At 41.6% G+C, this 20,656-nt stretch overlaps 1 protein-coding gene across 2 annotated transcripts in view; it reads left to right on the plus strand.

Moving 5' to 3' along the window:
• The window catches only part of LOC126270919 (sin3 histone deacetylase corepressor complex component SDS3), a 115,597-nt gene that overhangs the window by 3,319 nt on the left and 91,622 nt on the right, over positions 1–20,656 (plus strand). For both annotated transcript variants that reach the window (XR_007549142.1, XM_049974110.1), the window contains exon 2: positions 13,902–13,965. Coding sequence is in view for 1 of the 2 variants with exons in the window: in XM_049974110.1 (XP_049830067.1) it covers positions 13,902–13,965 (64 nt within the window). In the remaining variant the exon portion in view is untranslated. The remainder of the gene's footprint in view (positions 1–13,901; positions 13,966–20,656) is intronic.

Consider the following 20,656-nt stretch of genomic DNA (forward strand, 5'->3'; position numbering starts at 1 on the left):
GTTGTTTTTGTTTAGGAATGGATATGACGGATAAAATTAACACTGCGCTGGTCAAGGGAAGTGTTCGATCCCAATGTGTGGCTGTATATGTTGGTATTGATATTGGGAGATGTTTTTGAGCTATATAGGCCAAGGGAAGTGTTTGATCCTAATTTATGGGATAGGGAGCTGCTGTTGAGCTATATAGGTCAAGGGAAGTGACCGATTCCAGATGATACTGTGTTTAGTGGTATTTGGGGAGTTTTGTGATGTCGGGTGTGTTTTTTAAATGGTGGTGGGTGTCTCAATTTGTTTATATTTAGTTTGCCCCCACCCAAAAAACACCCCATTTCCTGCACTTGCCCCGTTAGTGTTATTAGGCTTTCTGTGGAAAGTGTGTGTGTTTGGTTTTTGACGTATTTTCGTCCTCATAATGTGTATGTAACGACTTTATATGCGCTATATTGGAGGCGTGGTTTATGGTCATTTCTGCCGAATTTGTGACGTTGTGGGTCAAAGCAGACGGGCGGGATCGGACACTTCTGTCGACCCGAAGGAGGGAAGTGGTAGTAATAACGGAGTAGGGAAGGGTTCCACGAGTGGATTTCCGCGATGGGCCAAAACTGCAGACTGTTTTTTGTGGGTATCTGTAATGGATCGGGCCTGCCGATCTGAAGCTGTTAGGTTCCCACTAATGTGTAGGCCCTGTCTGTCAGATCTAGTCTTACCGCTCTGCCCCTCAGGCCAGGTCTGTTTGTGTGTGGCATACCATCTGTAATGGATCGGGCCTGCCGATCTGAAGCTGTTAGGTTCCCACTAATGTGTAGGCCCTGTCTGTCAGATCTAGTCTTACCGCTCTGCCCCTCAGGCCAGGTCTGTTTGTGTGTGGCATACCACAGCGGATTTTCATGGTTTAAGTACGTTGTACAATGTGGTGTTTTATAGACATTTTATTTGTTCTAGTACATTTTGGCACTTCAAAAGTAGCCTGGTTAACATTTTGGAAAGTATGGAGAAGAAAATTGTTAGTCACTGGCAGTTTGAACACTATATTTTAGTATATTTCTCAAAAGAAAATCACAAAATACCTGTTAAATAATAGATACACCAAAGTGGATAATAACCGACAGTAGTGAATATAGTAGATCCAATATTTTATTGGCGGACACCTACAGTGGTTCTTTCTGAGGTTATTCCTGAGATCAGTGAAGGTATTTTAAATCTGTCATGTGATTCCAAGGAAATGTGTATTTCTGTCACCAAATGTGTGTTGGTTTTGTTGAAATGAAATGACATCAGTGATTTTCATGGAATACATGTATCATTTGGCATGCTTTCTCCATCTAAAAACAGTTCATTCCAAAAGATGTTGGTGTTAGTACTTAATATTGTTTTCCCTCACATTGGAAATGCCACCTGCTTCCAAGTTTTTTATTTTGGATATTACCTGATTTCTGCTATTGTTTCGTGTACCATAGCTGCAGAGACATATTGTCAACGTACATCTTAACTTACCCTTGAGTTTTCAAAATGTGTCAGGGAAAAATGCTAAAACTTGTCTGGAAATCAGGGAATTTCACTTCAGGCAAGCCTGTCTACTGTTTGTCATAGGCACAAACAAGAAGTCCTGTAATCTGCCCAAAAGGACGCGGCATATGGGCCCAGTTGAATGTTATGAACATAAACATCCTTATAAGCCAGAAACAGTTTTTGCTTTACCTTTAGGTTTGCCCATATGAGTAAATGCATGATACTTCTGTGCCCCTGTGACTGCTGCAGCTTTATAATAACTGTAACTTCTTACCAAGCTAGATTTTTATGCTACATGTTCATCACTTGTCATGTAGAAGTGACTGATGGCATATATGCTTTACCCCTCTAAAACAATTCAAATGAAGAAAATATTTGCTCATGTTGTGCTCCCACAATTGATTAATATGGCTGTTAAGAAAACCAGTTCGACTGTTGTTGTGTGTGCATATATTAAGTCACTATTTTCATTCTATAGGAACACTCTCAGGTGACAGTCATGATTTATAATGCCTCATTTACCAATAAAACATTGAACCTCTCATGTCTGAATAAGTAGCTGGTGTATTTCAACACGTGCCTATCAACATTTTATTGGATGATTTCTGCCACCTCATCCCTTGAGCTCATATGCCTAAAGAGTTATACATGCACAAAGCCCTCTGGTGTACTTTGCTAATTTGGTCTCAACAATTCATTTCTAATGAATTGAATTACTTTCAATAGAAGCAAATGCACACACACACACACACACACACACACACACACACACACACACACACACAGTTGTATAAATAAGTACAACTAATGCAATAAAAATACATAAAATGGAAAATGCATACTATCCCTTAAGTTATTGATGTTAATCGTTACATGGCATAGTTAAGTAAAATTTCAAAAGAATGTTGTTTGCTTTATTAGTTCTCCATTAGTTTGTTTTAACAACAGCTTAAGGAACCAAATTGCAAACAAAGTGCAGTTGAGATACAATAGTAAACACGGATAGCAGTAAAATAAAATTTATTTCCATGTGTTCCTTTAGGAGTGACATCATGACATTTGGTACACAAATAGTGTACAACTAATATATATTTTTTCAAAACAAAAAATTTCTATTTCGAAATTTTCAGAATTGAAAAAAAAATGGTTTGGGAAAATTTAGCATTTTTATGAATTTGGTTAAGCAAATCATATTTTCAAGGTCTGTAATGAACTGAGTGAAATGGTACAAATTTCAAGTCTGTACCGTGAATACTTTCCTAGATATGACCATTTAAGATTTCAAAACATGGCAAAAATCACTCCATTTCGAGAGCTTTAAAAAGTGATAATTCAAAAACAATATTTCCAAAAAAAATTTAGTATTGGCTTTTGTTTTATTTTCATATGTAGAATAAATGTCAAAATATTAAAAGATTCTAAATCATCAGGGTTCATTTTTTTTTTATTAATGATTGATTGATTTCTAATGGAATAAGTTTTAAGGGGTAAAAGTCACCAAAAAGTAGCTCGGTGTTTTGAGTTTAGAGGGAATACTTTTGAAATGATATATGAAAAATGTTTTTCATATAAAAGTTGATATGTAATTAAGGCTCTTGAAAACTATATAATCAGTTTTTGTAACAATTTGAAATTTTGCAAAATTTTGTACCACCATTAATTAATTTTTGAAAATAAATTAAATCAGCTTTCAGGACACATACATCCCTGTGTAATAAAGTTGGATCCTGAAATACCATTTTTCGAAAATAAGCTTTACACAGTGTGCTGTCTGAACATTTTCAAGAAACTTAATTAAAATATCTAAACATTCATTACTATTCTAATTATTTATTTTACTTATATTTCTTTTATGTTTTGAACTGTCATTTTACATTTTAAATTCATGGCTTTTATTGTTTTTACATGTGATTTTTGTTTACTGAAAATAATAATTGATTGTTATGATAGAAAATAATTACAATGATGATAATCTATAAGGAACGCCTAAAAATGATGATTTTTTTTACACTGTGCAAGTAAAAGGAATGAAGTTTCGTCACATAATGTAGGCCTACACAATGGAGAAGACAACATAAAACGGAATTCAGCAGGATTTCAAATTGTCGCAGGTGATCCTCTAAATACCATGATTTGTGTTGTCGTATTACAGTACTTTGATAAGCCTTGTCAAAGAGAATTGATTCTGTACTAATGCCTGCACTGTGAGAATAGTTTCTCAAATAGAAATTGATATCATCATTGGATCTAAAAGTCTTCTCACAAAGTTCTTCTAACACTGAAAGTTGTATACATCCAAGGCTCCACCTGTGCTGTCAAATCCCGTATGATCACCAGATGAAAAAGTTCCTTGTCCCCTGGTGCGATGCTCTAAATAGTTTTTCACATTGAGCATTGCAAGAATCTAACAATAATACGGATATTGCTCCCTCAAAGAGAAAGAAAGCATCTTCCAAATATTTTTTGACATGGTCAAGCTTTTCCCAAATATTGATATTTTCACCAGGACATAGCCTCCCAGGGGGCTTGCCACTCTTTGGCGGGTTTGTGCTTGCTTACTACAGGGCCCCAACCTTTGTAGCATTGCAGCATTTTTTCCTTCCGTGCTGCATGTCTCTCTTCTTGCTATTTTTTTTCCCCTTCCTTGGGGAACATCTGGGTAGTATTGGGGATGTCCTGAATTCTATCGTTAATTTTCCCTTTTTTTGTTTCCCTTCTCCTCTTGTTCCTCGGCTTTGGCGTTTGAGGGTACTCTTGTATATATATTCCCACTGCGCCATGGTTCCTCGTGGTCTCATGTACTGAAGATGGTCAGTCCTTTGCCATGGTAAATACATTTATTATTCAGAAAGGTGTTGATGCAGTTGCTTGCCCTGTGAAAACCTTCTGTCATTTATAGAATGGCACTTTGCTTTTGTTGACCTCTTCTGATTCTTAAGCACAACTACTGCTTGCTGCCTCGCTTCTCCACAGTTACCCTGTATGTGTCGAGACCCATGGAACTTTGAATTCTCCACATGGTGTAATTTACACCAGATTTCTCGTTGGTCTAACAGAGGCCAAAATCCAATCTTATCTCTCTGATCAGGGTGTCATAGCTGTCCATCGTATAATGAAAAAGGTTGATTCCATCTTAGTGCTCACCCGCACTCTCTTTCTCACCTTTGATAGAGTGGTGCTTCCGTCCCAAGCTCAAAGCAGACTTTGAAATTATAGTAGTCTAGCTGTACATTCCGAACCCAATGTGCTGCTACCAGTGTCATTATTTCAACCACACTAGAACGCCTTGTCGACACCCAGCCAAAATGTGTCACTTGTGGTAGGGATGTGCACGAGGGCAATTGTCCACCTCCTCCTCCCCACTGTGTCGACTGCAATGGTGGCCGTGCGGCCTTCTCTAGAGATTGTCTCATGTATCTTGATGAGTGGGCTGTCCAAGAGATTCGGGTAAAGGAAAAAGTGCCTTACCCAGTAGCTAGCAAGTTACTGGCTAATCGCAAACCCTGTGTTCTTCAGTCTGGCACCTATAGTTACTTCATTGTTACCTGTCACTCCATGAAGGACTTGGCCATGCAGACATGCAACCTCAAATTCTGCTCTTGATGTTGTGAAATCACCCAGTGTCAAGGTAGCATCGCCATCCCCCCGTACAGCTGTGCAACAATTCGTCAAACTCTTGCCTCCGGGTTGCAGCCACCAGCTACACAACCAATAAGCTGGAAAGGACAGGAGTAGTTCTCCCGTGAAGGCTTCCTCTGTCCCTCCAGCCAAACACCATCAAAGTCTTCCTCTAATTGGAAATGCTCAAAGAAGTCTACCAAAGGCAAATGGTCTTCTCCTTCGCCAACTCGAAGATCCTCTTAGGTGGTGTCACCACGTGGTACCCTAGCCCGGCCGGTCTCAATCTCGCCGGTGCGCACCACCAATTTCACAGACGGACTGCACAAGTATGCCGATGCTTCTGTGGACCCCTTGGAGCAGGGTCCTCCTGCTTATGTGCCCTGTAGCAGTCACTCTACACCAGCTGTCAGTCAGTAGCCACCGAGTTGACACCCCTACATCTCTTTCCTCATCATGACTGTCTTCCAAAGGAACATTCGCGGCCTTCGGTCCTACAAAGAGGGTTTACAGCTGGGTCGGCATTCCATCTCATGGGGGCGTTATACTGCTCATACGGGATTACGTTCATAGTCAACCCATCTCCCTGACTACCTGTCTTCAAGCTGTTGCAGTTCACCTTTTACTTCCCAACTTGACTTCTTCTCACTGTACCATTTATATCCCTCTGTATTTTGATGTCATCCTTCAGCTTATTGGGCAGCTACCTCCTCCATTTTTGCTACTCAGTGACTTTGATGCGCATCATCCCCATTGGGGTTCTCCCAGGACCTGTCGGAGAGGTGCCCTCTTGGCTGACCTTTTTAACCAACTTAACCTCTGCTGCCTTAACACTGGAGCACCCACTTTTCTTTCCGACTTCTCACACACCGATTCCCATTTGGACCTGTCCTAGTGCACTGCCCTGCTTGCCACTCATCTTGAGTGGTTCATTCTTTCTGACCGCGACCACTTCCCGCGTGCTATTCGTTTGCATACTCCTAGCCCATTCACGTGCATGCCTGAGTGGCAACTTCTTAAGGCTGACTGTCAGCTTTACTCCTGCATGGCAACTTGCGAAGAACAAGATTTCCCCAGTTGTGATGATCAGGTAGACTATCTCACCAATGTTATCCTTATTGCTGCAGAATGTTCCATTCCTGTCACTTCCTCTTTACCACGTCATGTCCCCGTCCCTTGGTGGACTGAAGCATGCAGCAATGTCATTCACACACGGAGACATACTCTCCGCATTTTTAGCCATCATCATACGGTGGCAAACTGCAATCATTATAAACAGATGAGTGTAAAGTGTCATTGTGTTCTTCAGGGTAGCAAATGAGCTAGATGGATTTCATTCACTAGTTCTTTTAACAGTTCCACCCCGTCCTGTGTTGTGTGGGCCAACCTCCGATGACACTCTGGGACTAAGATCCATTCCCCCATTTCTGGCCTAACAGTAGCAGATGATGTTATTGTGGACCCTATTTCTATCTCCAACAACTTGCGCCACCATTTGTGGATATTTTGAGCTCTTCCCACTATCACCCTGCCTTCCTCCGCCGGAAACGAGCGGAGGAGGTTTGGACATACCCTTCTCTTCTCTGAATTGTGGGTTCTACAGTGCCGTCTTTACTATGAGGGAGCTCAGTTCATCCCGATCCTCCGTCCCAGGGCCAGACACCATCCACATTCAGATGTTGCAACACCTTTCTCTTACGGGCAAGCACTTTCTGCTTAACATGTACAACTGCACTTGGGCAGAGGGCACATCCTGGATGCTGGCACGAAGCCACCGTCATACCCATACTCGTATTTAAGTCCGGTACGGACAAAATCCTTTCTTCTAGTTACTGCCCCATCTCTTACCAGCCGTGATTACAAGGTGATGGAACGTTTGATTCATGCCCAGCTGGTATGGTAGCTCGAGTCTTGCAATTTACTGATGAATGCACAGTGTGAATTTTAGTCATGGCATTCTGCAGTTGACCATCTCGTTACTTTGTCCACCCATATCATGAAAGGTTTTCTGTGGAAATCCTAGACTGTGACCGTGTTTTTGATTTGGAAAAGGCCTATGACACCAGCTGGAGAACTAGTATCTTCCGTACTCTTTACACTTGGGGGCTTCCATGGCTGCCTGCCCTGTTTTCTTCAGGCATTTTTAAAGATAGAGTTTTCAGGTTGCATGTGGGTTCTGCCTTGTTGGCTACCTTTATCCAGAAAACGGTGTGCCTCAGGGTTCTGTCCTGAGTGTTGTCCTCTTTGCTATCGCCATTATCCCTATCGTGGCCTGTCTGCCAGTGGTCATCTCCGGCTCTCTTTTTGTTGACGATTTTGCCATCTATTGCAGTTCTCTGGGAGATGAAGAAACTTGTACAGGATAGAGTAGCATGGAGAGCTGCATCAAACCAGTTTCAGGACTGAAGACCACCACCACAACAACAACAACAACAACATTGCAGTTCTCCACGGACCTGTCTCACTGAGCAGTGTCTTCAGTGGTGTCTTGATCGTCTTTACTCCTGGAGCATTGACAATGACTTTTGCTTTTCCACCAACAAAACTGTCTGTATGAACTTCTGGCAAAGCAAGTGTTCTCTCCCACGATGTTTACATCTTGGGTCTGTTGCCCTTCCATTTGTTGAAACTATGAAATTCCTGGAGCTCATGCTCGATAGGAAACTGTCTTGGTCCTCCCATGTGTCTTACCTGGCAGCCCACTGTATGCACTTCCTCAATGTCCTACATGTCCTCAATGGTGCTTCCTGGGGTGCTGATTGAACAACCCTCCTCCGTTTGTACCGATCCCTTGTCCATTCGAAACTAGACTATGGGTGCTTTGTTTATGTGTCTGCACGCCCGTCCCTCTTATGTCATCTCAACACTATCCACCATTGTGACATCTGTTTAGCCACAGGCGCCTTTTACACCAGCCTGGTTGAGTGTCTATTTGTTGAAGCTGCTGAATTACCACTGTTCTGCTGCTGTGACTCTCCCCTCAGCAGGTACGCATGCTGTTTGCCATGAGTGGCCATCCACCTTACACCTCCTCTGGTGATTCCTTTGATCGTCAGTATGGGGCTCTCCCTTCTCTGTTAGCTCCTGGAGTCCACTTTCGACACTTGCTACAGTGACTTAACTTCGCACTACCTGCACCTTGGCTTTTGAAGTGGCATATGTTAACCTTGTCCTTCATTCGCTTCCTAAGAACACTATTCTTGCCTCAGTCTATCGCCTTCAGTTTTAGTACCTTTGTTGTATGCACTGATGACTCTAGGACTGACTGTGGGGTCAGTTGTGCCTTCATCATTGGCACCCGTGTCTTTAGATATCAGCTTCCGGCACACCCCTCCAAATTTACAGCCAAGCTCTTTGCCTTGTATCAGGCCACGGAATAATCCAGCGACACAGCCTTTTCAATTGTGTCCTTCACTAACTCTCTCTGTGCCCTTCCCAGCCTATGTGTGCTGCAGACTGCCCATTCCTTAGTGCAGCTGGTCCAAGAAAACTGTCACCTGCTCACCTTTGATGGAGCCAGTGTGATGTTTCTGTGAGTTCCTGGTCATGACAGTTTGCCGAGAAACGAGGCTGCTGACGCTGCTGCCAAAGCTGCGGTCCTAGTATCTCGGCCCTCAAGTACCTATATTCCCTCTAATGACCTCTGTGTTGCCGTCTGTCAGGAGGAGGCATCCCTTCGGCATTGCCAGTGGTTCTCCCTTCACAGGTTTCTCCCTTCACAGGAATAAGCTCAGGCTTATTAAGCCTTTCCCAGTGGTTTGGACGACCTCCTCCCGCCAGAAGGTGGTTATTTTAACTCAGCTGCATATTAGGCACGGACTTTTTAGCCATTGTCATTTGCTAAGTGGTGCTACCCCACCACTTTGTACACATTGTGCCCAAGTTTTAACTGTCTACCACTTCCTGATGGAATGTTCATTTTTTGACCTTTTACATCCCATTTGTGTTTGCCGTCTGAGTTATCGGCCATTTTAGCAAATGGCGTGTGGGCTGTTGACTGCGTTTTACTTTTTATCTGCCAAAGCAATATGGCAGAGGCCATTTAATTTTTAGATTTGGATCTCTGTTTCTGTATGGTGTCTTTTTTAGCCCTTTTCCCTCATGCCTGCATTTAGCTGTCTTCTGTTATGTCAGTTGGGATTGGTGTATAGTCGTTTCTTTTCTCCTCTCTGTCTTCGAGTTCTATAGTTTTGACTTGGGCGTGTATGACCCCAATTGTTTTTGTGCCCTAAAACAAAAACAAACAAACAACCAGGACATATGGGGATTCAAAAGGTATTCTTGATCCAGACTGACCATTATTTTTTCTTTCCGCTTGTGGAAAAAGCATTTTCTGGTAGTCTACAAAAGTGTCTCGCCCTGTCCACTCCTTCTAATACAAGTGAAAACTCATTGTTTTGTTCTATGTGGTATATAATTGGGTTTCAGAATCACTCTCAGAAATAAAATTGTGTGATGTTTTAGTACAGTAACACAACTGGCAATGTTGCACCAGCAAGCTTGGTGTAAATGGGACAACTTTGGCAACCTAGAATTTTGCCTTTTCTGACATCTTTCACACTTTTTTAATCAATGATTTTTGAGTCTTTGTTCAGATTATTAGAGGGCTGAGACTTATTAGAAAGAAACTGGAAGCGCTCAGGCATCAAATTTGTGACTACAGTAGACTAAAACTCTATAGTGATTAATAAGCAAGTGAACAATTGAAACACAGTAAAAGAGTAAGTATTCTTCAAACAATTGAAAACAAAGTGAAGAGTCTCCATTTAAAGCAATCGGGGCATCAGACTGCACTGAGTAGTGAAGAAGAAGAGATCCTTAAACAAGTCCTCGTATGTGCAGATTGGGGAATGCCTCTTGGTGCCCTGGTTTTTCCGCTTATCATGAAAAATTTCTTGGATTCTATGAAGAAGCGGGTTTTATAATTAAAAAATAGCTTACCTGGCAGTAACTGGTACTGTACTTTTGTGAAATGCCAGTAACAAATATTTTCTTCATGAAGTGCCAGAGTATTTCCCATTCCAAAGCTAGCATTGGAATAGAACAGCTTAAAGCATACTTTAGTCCTCTGAAAGACTCATTAGAAGGAATTCCTCTATCCCACATATTACCCCACGACAAAAAAAAGGAGAGAGAGAGACTGAAGTGAAACTTCCTGGCAGATTAAAACTGTGTGCCCGACCGAGACTCGAACTCGGGACCTTTGCCTTTCGCGGGCAAGTGCTCTACCAACTGAGCTACCGAAGCACGACTCACGTCCGGTACTCACAGCTTTACTTCTGCCAGTATCCGTCTCCTACCTTCCAAACTTTACAGAAGCTCTTCTGCGAAACTTGCAGAACTAGCACTCCTGAAAGAAAGGATATTGCGGAGACATGGCTTAGCCACAGCCTGGGGGATGTTTCCAGAATGAGATTTTCACTCTGCAGCGGAGTGTGCGCTGATATGAAACTTCCTGGCAGATTAAAACTGTGTGCCCGACCGAGACTCGAACTCGGGACCTTTGCCTTTCGCGGGCAAGTGCTCTACCAACTGAGCTACCGAAGCACGACTCACGTCCGGTACTCACAGCTTTACTTCTGCCAGTATCCGTCTCCTACCTTCCAAACTTTACAGAAGCTCTTCTGCGAAACTTGCAGAACTAGCACTCCTGAAAGAAAGGATATTGCGGAGACATGGCTTAGCCACAGCCTGGGGGATGTTTCCAGAATGAGATTTTCACTCTGCAGCGGAGTGTGCGCTGATATGAAACTTCCTGGCAGATTAAAACTGTGTGCCCGACCGAGACTCGAACTCGGGACCTTTGCCTTTCGCGGGCAAGTGCTCTACCAACTGAGCTACCGAAGCACGACTCACGTCCGGTACTCACAGCTTTACTTCTGCCAGTATCCGTCTCCTACCTTCCAAACTTTACAGAAGCTCTTCTGCGAAACTTGCAGAACTAGCACTCCTGAAAGAAAGGATATTGCGGAGACATGGCTTAGCCACAGCCTGGGGGATGTTTCCAGAATGAGATTTTCACTCTGCAGCGGAGTGTGCGCTGATATGAAACTTCCTGGCAGATTAAAACTGTGTGCCCGACCGAGACTCGAACTCGGGACCTTTGCCTTTCGCGGGCAAGTGCTCTACCAACTGAGCTGCCGAAGCACGACTCACGTCTGCCAGGAAGTTTCATATCAGCGCACACTCCGCTGAAGAGTGAAAATCTCATTCTGGAGAGAGAGACTGATGATACAGAGCATAAAAAAGTTCTATTTCATGGGGGCTGCAAGTATCCAGAAAGTCATAAATTCTACCAAATTAAGTGTTTCTTTAATATTTGCAGCTTTGGCATCAGGAGAACTACTTCCTCCTTTTGTGATTTATCGTTCAAAACTGTTATGCGACACGTGGATTTTAGGAGGACCAAAAGAAACAAAATATGGCCATACAGTAGGTGGCTGGTTTGATGCTCTGCATTTTGAAAAATGGTTTTTCCATGTTGTGCCATGGGCAAAAATCCATCTCGCCCAAATGTTCAATAGGAGATATCAAGGTATGCAGAAGTCACGATGTTCGGTTTGTGTTCTTCCTCCAGCATCCACTCATCTGTGTCACTTCTTTATTTTTCAGCTTTTGTTTTCTGTAAAGGGAAATGGAGAGCCATATTGTCAGATTATAATATGAGGAACTCATTTAGTTCCACAATGATTGAGAGAAATGCATTTCCCAAACTGTTGGCAAAACTTCTCTTTGCCTTGGACGAAGGAGAGAAAATGAAATTGAACATCATATCAGGGGTCAAGGAATGTGGCATTGTGCCACTAAATCCTGAAGTAGTTTATTCTAGAATCACAGATGAAGAGAGAGCTGGTGGTAATGACAGCACTACAAGAATTAGTGATTCACTCTTGTATTACCTTTGAGCCTGATGCAGAAATAAGGGTCCACTGAATAGAAGGAGAACTGATATGGTCACAGGAGAAGCTGTTAATGAATCACACTTGATGAACCGTCAATCTCGTCAGAGTACCTCTGTAACGAAGCAAATTGGGGGTGTGGGGTGGGGCAGGGTGTTTAGATGGAAGAACCCTCTGTTCTTTTTCTTTTCATGACGCAAATTGACTTTGAACTTGAACAGATGTTGAGCCTTGGAAGAACTAGGTAGCCAGGAATTAGTTGATCTGGTTGATCTCTCTTTTTGCACTGAAGATGATTGTAATTCAGCCATTCTTGAACATAATTGAATGAATGCCAGAAATGCCCAGGATCTTAAGACTGAAGCTTGGAATGTTTGTTGTAGTAAAATTCATGACCAAAAAACTGTCAAGCATTATGTTGGTAAGCTTATTCAGTTCTACGGAACTGGGGAGTTCGGGGTGTCGTATCTTTCTACAGGAGATGGAGAAATGTTGTTACTTTCCAGATGTGCCAGATGAAACATCCCTGAATGTAAAAGACATTACGTACATAATTAACAATCTTTGCAATTGAAATTGAGGCAAATTTTTCTTTTTTGATGAAAATATTGAACTTAGCTTTTAACTTTCAACTTAGGTATATACAAAATTTAAATCTTCTATCTGCATCACTTTCTTCTATCTATCTCTGCATTAAAGCATTTAATACCAACGTGGAAATTGTTTTCAGTGCTTTGAACTTGTTTTTCGGTAATTTTTTTGTGGTTTCCACTGATTTTAACATAGATGCAAAGTTGCCCAGTTTGCCAGGTAACTTTGTGAAACACATTTTTCATTTTTTAATATACAAATTCACAAGTTGTAATCTGATAACAGATTATGAAGTTAGAGATCAAGACATCTTGTTTTAAGATGTTTTCAAAAACTTTTTTGCATTATTGGATAAAAAAACTAGGCTAAATAGAAAAAAGTGCAAATTTGTCCCAGTTTACAATATGTGAAACAGTGATTTAAAAAACAAAAAGCTATGAATTAAAAACATAAAATAACAACTTAAGACATGGAACAAATCCAAGTAAAATAAATAATTAGAATAGTAATGATTATTTAGATATTTTAATTAGGTATGTTGAAAGTACTTAGCACATTATGTACATTTTTTTCCAGAAATGGTGTTTCAGGTTCCAGCTTTATTATACAGGGATGTATGTGGCTTGAAAGCCTCTCTAATTTATGTTGTAACAAAAGTTTTCATTTTCAAAATTAATTAATGGTTGTCGAGTATTTTGCAAAATTTCAAATTGTTACGTAGGTTTATTATATAGTTTTGAAGAACATTAATTACTTATGAGCCGTTATATGAAAAACAGTTTTTATATATCATCATTTCAGAGATGTTCCCTCTTCGTGTTGTGTTTCACCCCTAAGAAATAAAACTGGACATAAACAAAAAAAAATGTGTTGAACTATTTAGCTCCCTCTGCACACCTGCCAGGTTTAATCAAGATTGCATATTGACATTTGGCAATGTTTCCTTGTTAGCAGTTAATTAACCTTCAGTGTGAGAGCTGTGTCATGAGTGCCAACTACAAATATAGGGGAGCCTATTTCTTCTTCAGATATTAATTTTTTTCCCACTTAGTTTGTACTGAGTTAGATATTCACATTCTTATTTGATCTGTTGGTCTTTGCTTGTTGTATGCAGGAATTGTACCATAAGCAGTGTTACAGCCAGTGTCTACTCCTTTCAATACGAGGTTGTGGTACGATTGTATCTAAGGATCTTACATGGCAAGAGGGCATCAGATGTGTTCATTAAAGTTGTTGTTCCTTTACAGATGGTTATTTTCTAATTCTTTTGTTTTACTTCTCTAGATACGGAAGAAGCCAGTGAAACGGATATGGGAAAATCCGAAGAATACACGGAAATCAAAGAACAGTAAGTAAAAGCAGTTACATTTGTCTTTGAAGCTAAAGTAATGTATGCTTGTATTCTAATTCCATAATGAAGTAGGCATACCATAATAAAAAAAGCCTTGCACAAATAGTCAGACAATTAAGATTTCATAGTGATGCAGAGATTAGCATCTTGCTTTGAAGGTTCAAAATTATAAATATCAATGCTTTTCAAACTGCAGAATAGTAGTATAGTGTGGGTAAAATGTCACACTCTATAAGTGAGTCGTCGTAAGTTGATATCTGACAGTTGCAGTGGGCTGGGCATGGCAACTTTGTGGGATTACCTCAACCATTAACATATTGCAATTTTGTAAATGTCTCTTTGGCAATGCCTCAGTGTGGTCACAGCTCTGTAGATAGCTTCTGTTTTTGCCTGCAGCTGTTAGCGCGCTGCAGTTGAAAGCCGGCAACAGTGCCAAGCTATCAAGGAGTCTGTCTTGATTACAGCTCAACATGGTAAAGGATAACATAATAATGATGTAAAATAACAGTGGGATTGATAAATTTAAACAAATATACCCTCTCCATAATTCAGTTTTCTCTATTCTTATTTCAAAAATGAAGGAAATCTACTTCTGGTTCGATTCCTGGTGGGGTCAGGGATTTTCCCAGCCTTGAGATGACTGGGTGGTGTTGTTATGTCGTCGGCATAGCTTCCCCAATGAAGTACATTAACGACTGTTGGCAACTAGGGTGTCCATTTACTTATCATTTCATTTGTAGCAAAGCTGCAGGGTCATCTGCGGTAACTGTTCTTTCGGGAACAGATACTTCCGTCATATATTTCCATTGTGTGTGAATTGTCTAACTAGCTGTTCAAGACAGTTTCTGGAAAAATGTTCAAAAGTACTTAACGAAACTGTGAGAGCATACCATCTGAAATGAATCAATAGACAGAGAGTATCTAGTATGTTAAAGTCACCTGCAACTAACATTGCATGATGTGGGTATTATTTCCACACAACTGACCATAGACTTTATTTGAATATTGGGTGGAATTTTATGGCCGGTAAAAACATCTGGTGATTAACTTTACAGCACCTAGGTCTGCTACTCACATCCAGTTAATTTCCCAGTTGGGTTCGATTTCGATAGGTAACATGTTTTTGTAGATAGCAATGAAACAATTACTACTACTCCTTTGTCATTCTGCCTTTCTTTTTGATACACATTCCAAGCCATGCCAAATACTTTGGAGTGTTCTGCTTCGGGTTTCAGCCAGCTGTCAGTTTAGAGAAAGATTTAAGCATGAAAATTTTCCTGGTGGGCAGGGAAATTTCCAGTTAAACTTTGACAGTAGAAGTATATTTGCCTTCTACACTGTTGAATTTCGCTCTCTGCGCATCTGTCTGGTGATCATTTGTCAGAGGACCTGAAGCTATAGGCAAGCCTAAAAAATCCCCATGTGCACTCCCCAAGTATTCTGATACCCAACTAGCTGCTACCTTTGTGTAGTGCACCCCTGATCTATTAAGGTGATTCCTACAATTCTTCACCCTATAACACATGTTATTAGGCAGAATTGGTTGTGGAGTGTTGGTGTCTGTCAGTAGTGGTTTATCTTGTAGTGAAGTCGAAGTAGATACTCCGTGGGAATTGGTGTGGGTGGAGGTTATACTTAACAGCCGAATTAAGTTAATAATTGGCTCCTTCTACCGACCCCCAGACTCCGATGATACAGTTGCGGAACAGTTCAGAGAAAGTTTGAGTCTCGTAACAAATAAATACCCCACTCATACGGTTATAGTTGGTGGGGACTTCAACCTACCCTCGGTATGTTGGCAAAAATACTTGTTCAAAACCGGTGGTAGGCAGAAAATATCTTCCGAGATTGTCCTAAATGCTTTCTCCGAAAATTATTTAGAGCAGTTAGTCCACGAACCCACGCGAATTGTAAATGGTTGCGAAAACACACTTGACCTCTTGGCCACAAACAATCCAGAGCTGATAGAGAGCATCATGACTGATACAGGGATTAGTGATCACAAGGTCATTGTAGCTAGGCTCAATACCATTTCTTCCAAATCCATCAGAAACAAACGCAAAATAATTTTATTTAAAAAAGCGGATAAAGTGCCACTAGAAGCCTTCCTAAAAGACAATTTCCATTCCTTCCGAACTGACTATGCGAATGTAGACGAGATGTGGCTCAAATTCAAAGATATAGTAGCAACAGCAATTGAGATATTCATACCTCATAAATTGGTAAGAGATGGAACGGATCCCCCGTGGTACACAAAAAAGGTCCGAACGCTGTTGCAGAGGCAACGGAAAAAGCATGCGAAGTTCAGAAGAATGCGAAATCCTGAAGATGGGCTAAAATTTACAGACGTGCGAAATTTGGCACGTACTTCGATGCGAGATGCCTTTAATAGGTTCCACAACGAAACATTGTCTCGAAATTTGGTAGAAAATCCGAAGAAATTCTGGTCGTATGTAAAGTACACAAGCGGCAAGACGCAGTCAATACCTTCGCTGCGCAGTGCCGATGGTACTGTTATTGACGACTGCGCCGCTAAAGCGGAGTTATTGAACGCAGTTTTCCGAAATTCCTTCACCAGGGAAGACGAATGGAATATTCCAGAATTTGAAACACGAACATCTGCTAGCATGAGTTTCTTAGAAGTAGATACCTTAGGGGTTGCGAAGCAACTCAAATCGCTTGATACGGGCAAGTCTTCAGGTCCAGATTGTATACCGATTAGGTTCCTTTCAGTTTACGCTGATACTATAGCTCCCTACTTAGCACTCATATACAACCGCTCGCTCACCGATAGATCTGTACGTACAGATTGGAAAATTGCGCAGGTCGCACCAGTGTTCAAGAAGGGTAGTAGGAGTAATCCATTTAACTACAGACCTATATCATTGACGTCGGTTTGCAGTAGGGTTTTGGAGCATATACTGTATTCAAACATTATGAATCACCTCGAAGGGAACGATCTATTGACACGTAATCAGCATGGCTTCAGAAAACATCGCTCTTGTGCAACGCAGCTAGCTCTTTATTCGCACGAAGTAATGGCCGCTATCGACAGGGGATCTCAAGTTGATTCCGTATTTCTAGATTTCCGGAAAGCTTTTGACACTGTTCCTCACAAGCGACTTCTAATCAAGCTGCGGAGCTATGGGGTATTGTCTCAGTTGTGCGACTGGATTCGTGATTTCCTGTCAGGAAGGTCGCAGTTCGTAGTAATAGACGGCAAATCATCGAGTAAAACTGAAGTGATATCAGGTGTTCCCCAGGGAAGCGTCCTGGGACCTCTACTGTTCCTGATCTATATAAATGACCTGGGTGACAATCTGAGCAGTTCTCTTAGGTTGTTCGCAGATGATGCTGTAATTTACCGTCTAGTAAGGTCATCCGAAGACCAGTATCAGCTGCAAAGCGATTTAGAAAAGATTGCTGTATGGTGTGTCAGGTGGCAGTTGACGCTAAATAACGAAAAGTGTGAGATGATCCACATGAGTTCCAAAAGAAATCCGTTGGAATTCGATTACTCGATAAATAGTACAATTCTCAAGGCTGTCAATTCAACTAAGTACCTTGGTGTTAAAATTACGAACAACTTCAGTTGGAAGGACCACATAGATAATATTGTCGGAAAGGCGAGCCAAAGGTTGCGTTTCATTGGCAGGACACTTAGAAGATGCAACAAGTCCACTAAAGAGACAGCTTACACTACACTCGTTCGTCCTCTGTTAGAATATTGCTGCGCGGTGTGGGATCCTTACCAGGTGGGATTGACGGAGGACATCGAGAGGGTGCAAAGAAGGGCAGCTCGTTTTGTATTATCGCGTTATAGGGGAGAGAGTGTGGCAGATATGATACACGAGTTGGGATGGAAGTCATTACAGCATAGACGTTTTTCGTCGCGGCGAGACCTTTTTACGAAATTTCAGTCACCAACTTTCTCTTCCGAATGTGAAAATATTTTGTTGAGCCCAGCCTACATAGGTAGGAATGATCATCAAAATAAAATAAGAGAAATCAGAGCTCGAACAGAAAGGTTTAGGTGTTCGTTTTTCCTGCTCGCTGTTCGGGAGTGGAATAGTAGAGAGATAGTATGATTGTGGTTCGATGAACCCTCTGCCAAGCACTTAAATGTGAATTGCAGAGTAGTCATGTAGATGTAGATGTAGATGTACAGAAATATCCAACCCTCCCGCACGGCTCCAAACCAAAGGACTCCGATTAATTATAGAAACAATGCTGTCGATTGTGAGCTCTGCTTGCATTCCGCATGTGAGGTCAGCTGTCTTTACCACTTGCATCGTCTGCCTGTACAAAGTGAAGCTGGCCTAAGAGCCCAAGTGCTGACATTATTTGTGCTGACATAAACCACAACTTGTGTATGATTACATTCTGCCTGCTCAACAACTGCAGGCAGTCTCTTCAACAGTTTGGATGAGGCCCCCCTGCCAGACAAACTGAGTGCACACTGGATTCCTTTCCATCCCTAAAGGACTCCATAACACATCTGATGTTGCATCTTGACAGCACTGAGCAAATAATTAAACTGAGTAAGAGAAATTCTTAACATGAGGGGATACAAGCCTACATTTTTTTACTCTTTTAGCGATGGGGATGTAACAGGAGTACCGCTATTACACTGTTAAAGATGTAGTTGATCATATGAGAAAGTCAGTATTCTGTGTGCCCAGTTTAGTGAGAAATTAACCAACAACTGATGCAGAGCTACACAAGGCAGTTTATAAGAAGTGGGCAGTGGGGATACATTATGGCGAGTAAACAGTCAATCACAGGAGCATGCTGCTTATTCACGTGTGTAAATTACACAAATCTTAATTTGAGATATTAAGAATCATTCACTTGTAGTACAGGGGTTTGACAAAAATATGGAAACAGTGCAAGAAATGCATGCTTGAACATAAATGCAGTGCTAGCCAAACCTGCAGGTTGTGCTGTTGTATTTGACTACAGTGGCACCTGTGCAGAGTCCTCAATAAGTTGCAAGTGTCAGTCATGGTCAGAAAAGTGTAAGTTCATTATGTCAGACTCAAGTGAATCCAGACATGGGCCATTTGTTAGTGCTGAGGTGGTGGCTGCTTCTGTAACCAAGGTAGCTGAAGTGTTTAATGTTTCAAGAGGTACCATATCAAAGATGTATACGGTGTGTGGGAAAAGTGGAAAATCATCATCTGCTGATTCACAATGTAAACTAAAGTGTCATGTGAGTGATTGAGTGAGTAATCTTTATTCTCTTCTCATCTCACAGACATTTTTCTCAGACAATTGGTTAATACAATGACCCAAGGTGTACCTTCCTGTACGTCCCGATCTACAGATTCGTCTTTATTTTTTATAGCATTTCTACAGCAGTGAAGTGAAAACTTCTACTATACCACACCACAGAATTCTTTCTTTTCTCCCACTCATATTCTCCGGTAATTGTTACTTTCACCCTCCCAGAAGACCGTACAACTCATTTGCACACACTTTCACACATTTTGTAATGTCCTTGGTTTTTTCATACATAATGTCAGTGTATAAATCAGCGCAGTGCTAGCTGTAGTTTCTTTCAGATCACCCCCTTAAATGGAAATTTAAAAAGAGCACTGTTAGTAATAAAGCCATATGATGCTCACACATATTCAACATACAGCTGCTTCAACAATATCAGCTGGGATGGTTATTGCCAAAAGCTGCCTTATTAAATGTTTTTGGCTTCTATCAATTTTGCTTCACTAACTTCTTCTATATTTACCTATAGCCCCCAGAACTTCATCTGAAATTCATTCAGCATTTTTAATGTGACAATGATGTTAATGATATTTGTACAATGCTCCTCTTACATTGGTTTAATTTACCCTGCTATCTAGTTTGTTTTGGAACTGATAACTGATAACCCTAAGACTGACAGGAAGTAGAAATGCACTCACCTGTAGATGAAAGTTGCTACACTCCATATAGCAGAGATGCTGAGTCAGGATAGGCACAACAAAAAGATTCACACAATTACAGCCTTCGGTCATTAAGGCCTTTGTCAACAACACACACACACACACACACACACACACACACACACACACACACACACACACACACACACACACACACACACACACACAACACGTCTGATGTCTCAGATAACTGTGCGAGCAGCAGCACCAATGCATGACGAGAGTGGCGACTGGGTGGTGGTAAGGAGGAGGCTGTGGTGGGGAGGGGGAGGGATAGTATGGTGGGGGTGTCTGACAGTGAAGTGCACTGCAGTTTAGACGGAGGGCAGGAGAGAATGTGCGGAGGGGGGGATAAGTAGCGGAATGGAGAGAAATAAAAAGAAATTAGAAGACCAGGTGTGGTGGTGAAATAACGGTTGTGTAGTGCTGGAATGGCAACAGGGAGAGGGCTGATGGGTGAGGACAGTGACTAATGAAGGTTGAGGCCAGGGGGGTTACGGGAATGTAGGATGTTTTGGGGGGAATGTTCTCACCTGCGCAATTCAGAAAAGCCGGTGTTGGTGGGAAGGATCCATATGGTACAGGCTGTGAAGCGGTCTTTGAGATGAGTGATATCATGTTTGGCAGCATGTTCAGCAACAGGGTGGTCCACTTGTTTTTTGGCCACAGTGTGTCGGTGGCCATTCATGTGGAGAGACAGCTTGTTGGTTGTCATGCTTACATAGAATGCAGCACAGTGGTTGCAG

This window comes from Schistocerca gregaria, chromosome 1, assembly GCF_023897955.1.
Source record: "Schistocerca gregaria isolate iqSchGreg1 chromosome 1, iqSchGreg1.2, whole genome shotgun sequence".
Lineage (NCBI taxonomy): Eukaryota > Metazoa > Arthropoda > Insecta > Orthoptera > Acrididae > Schistocerca > Schistocerca gregaria.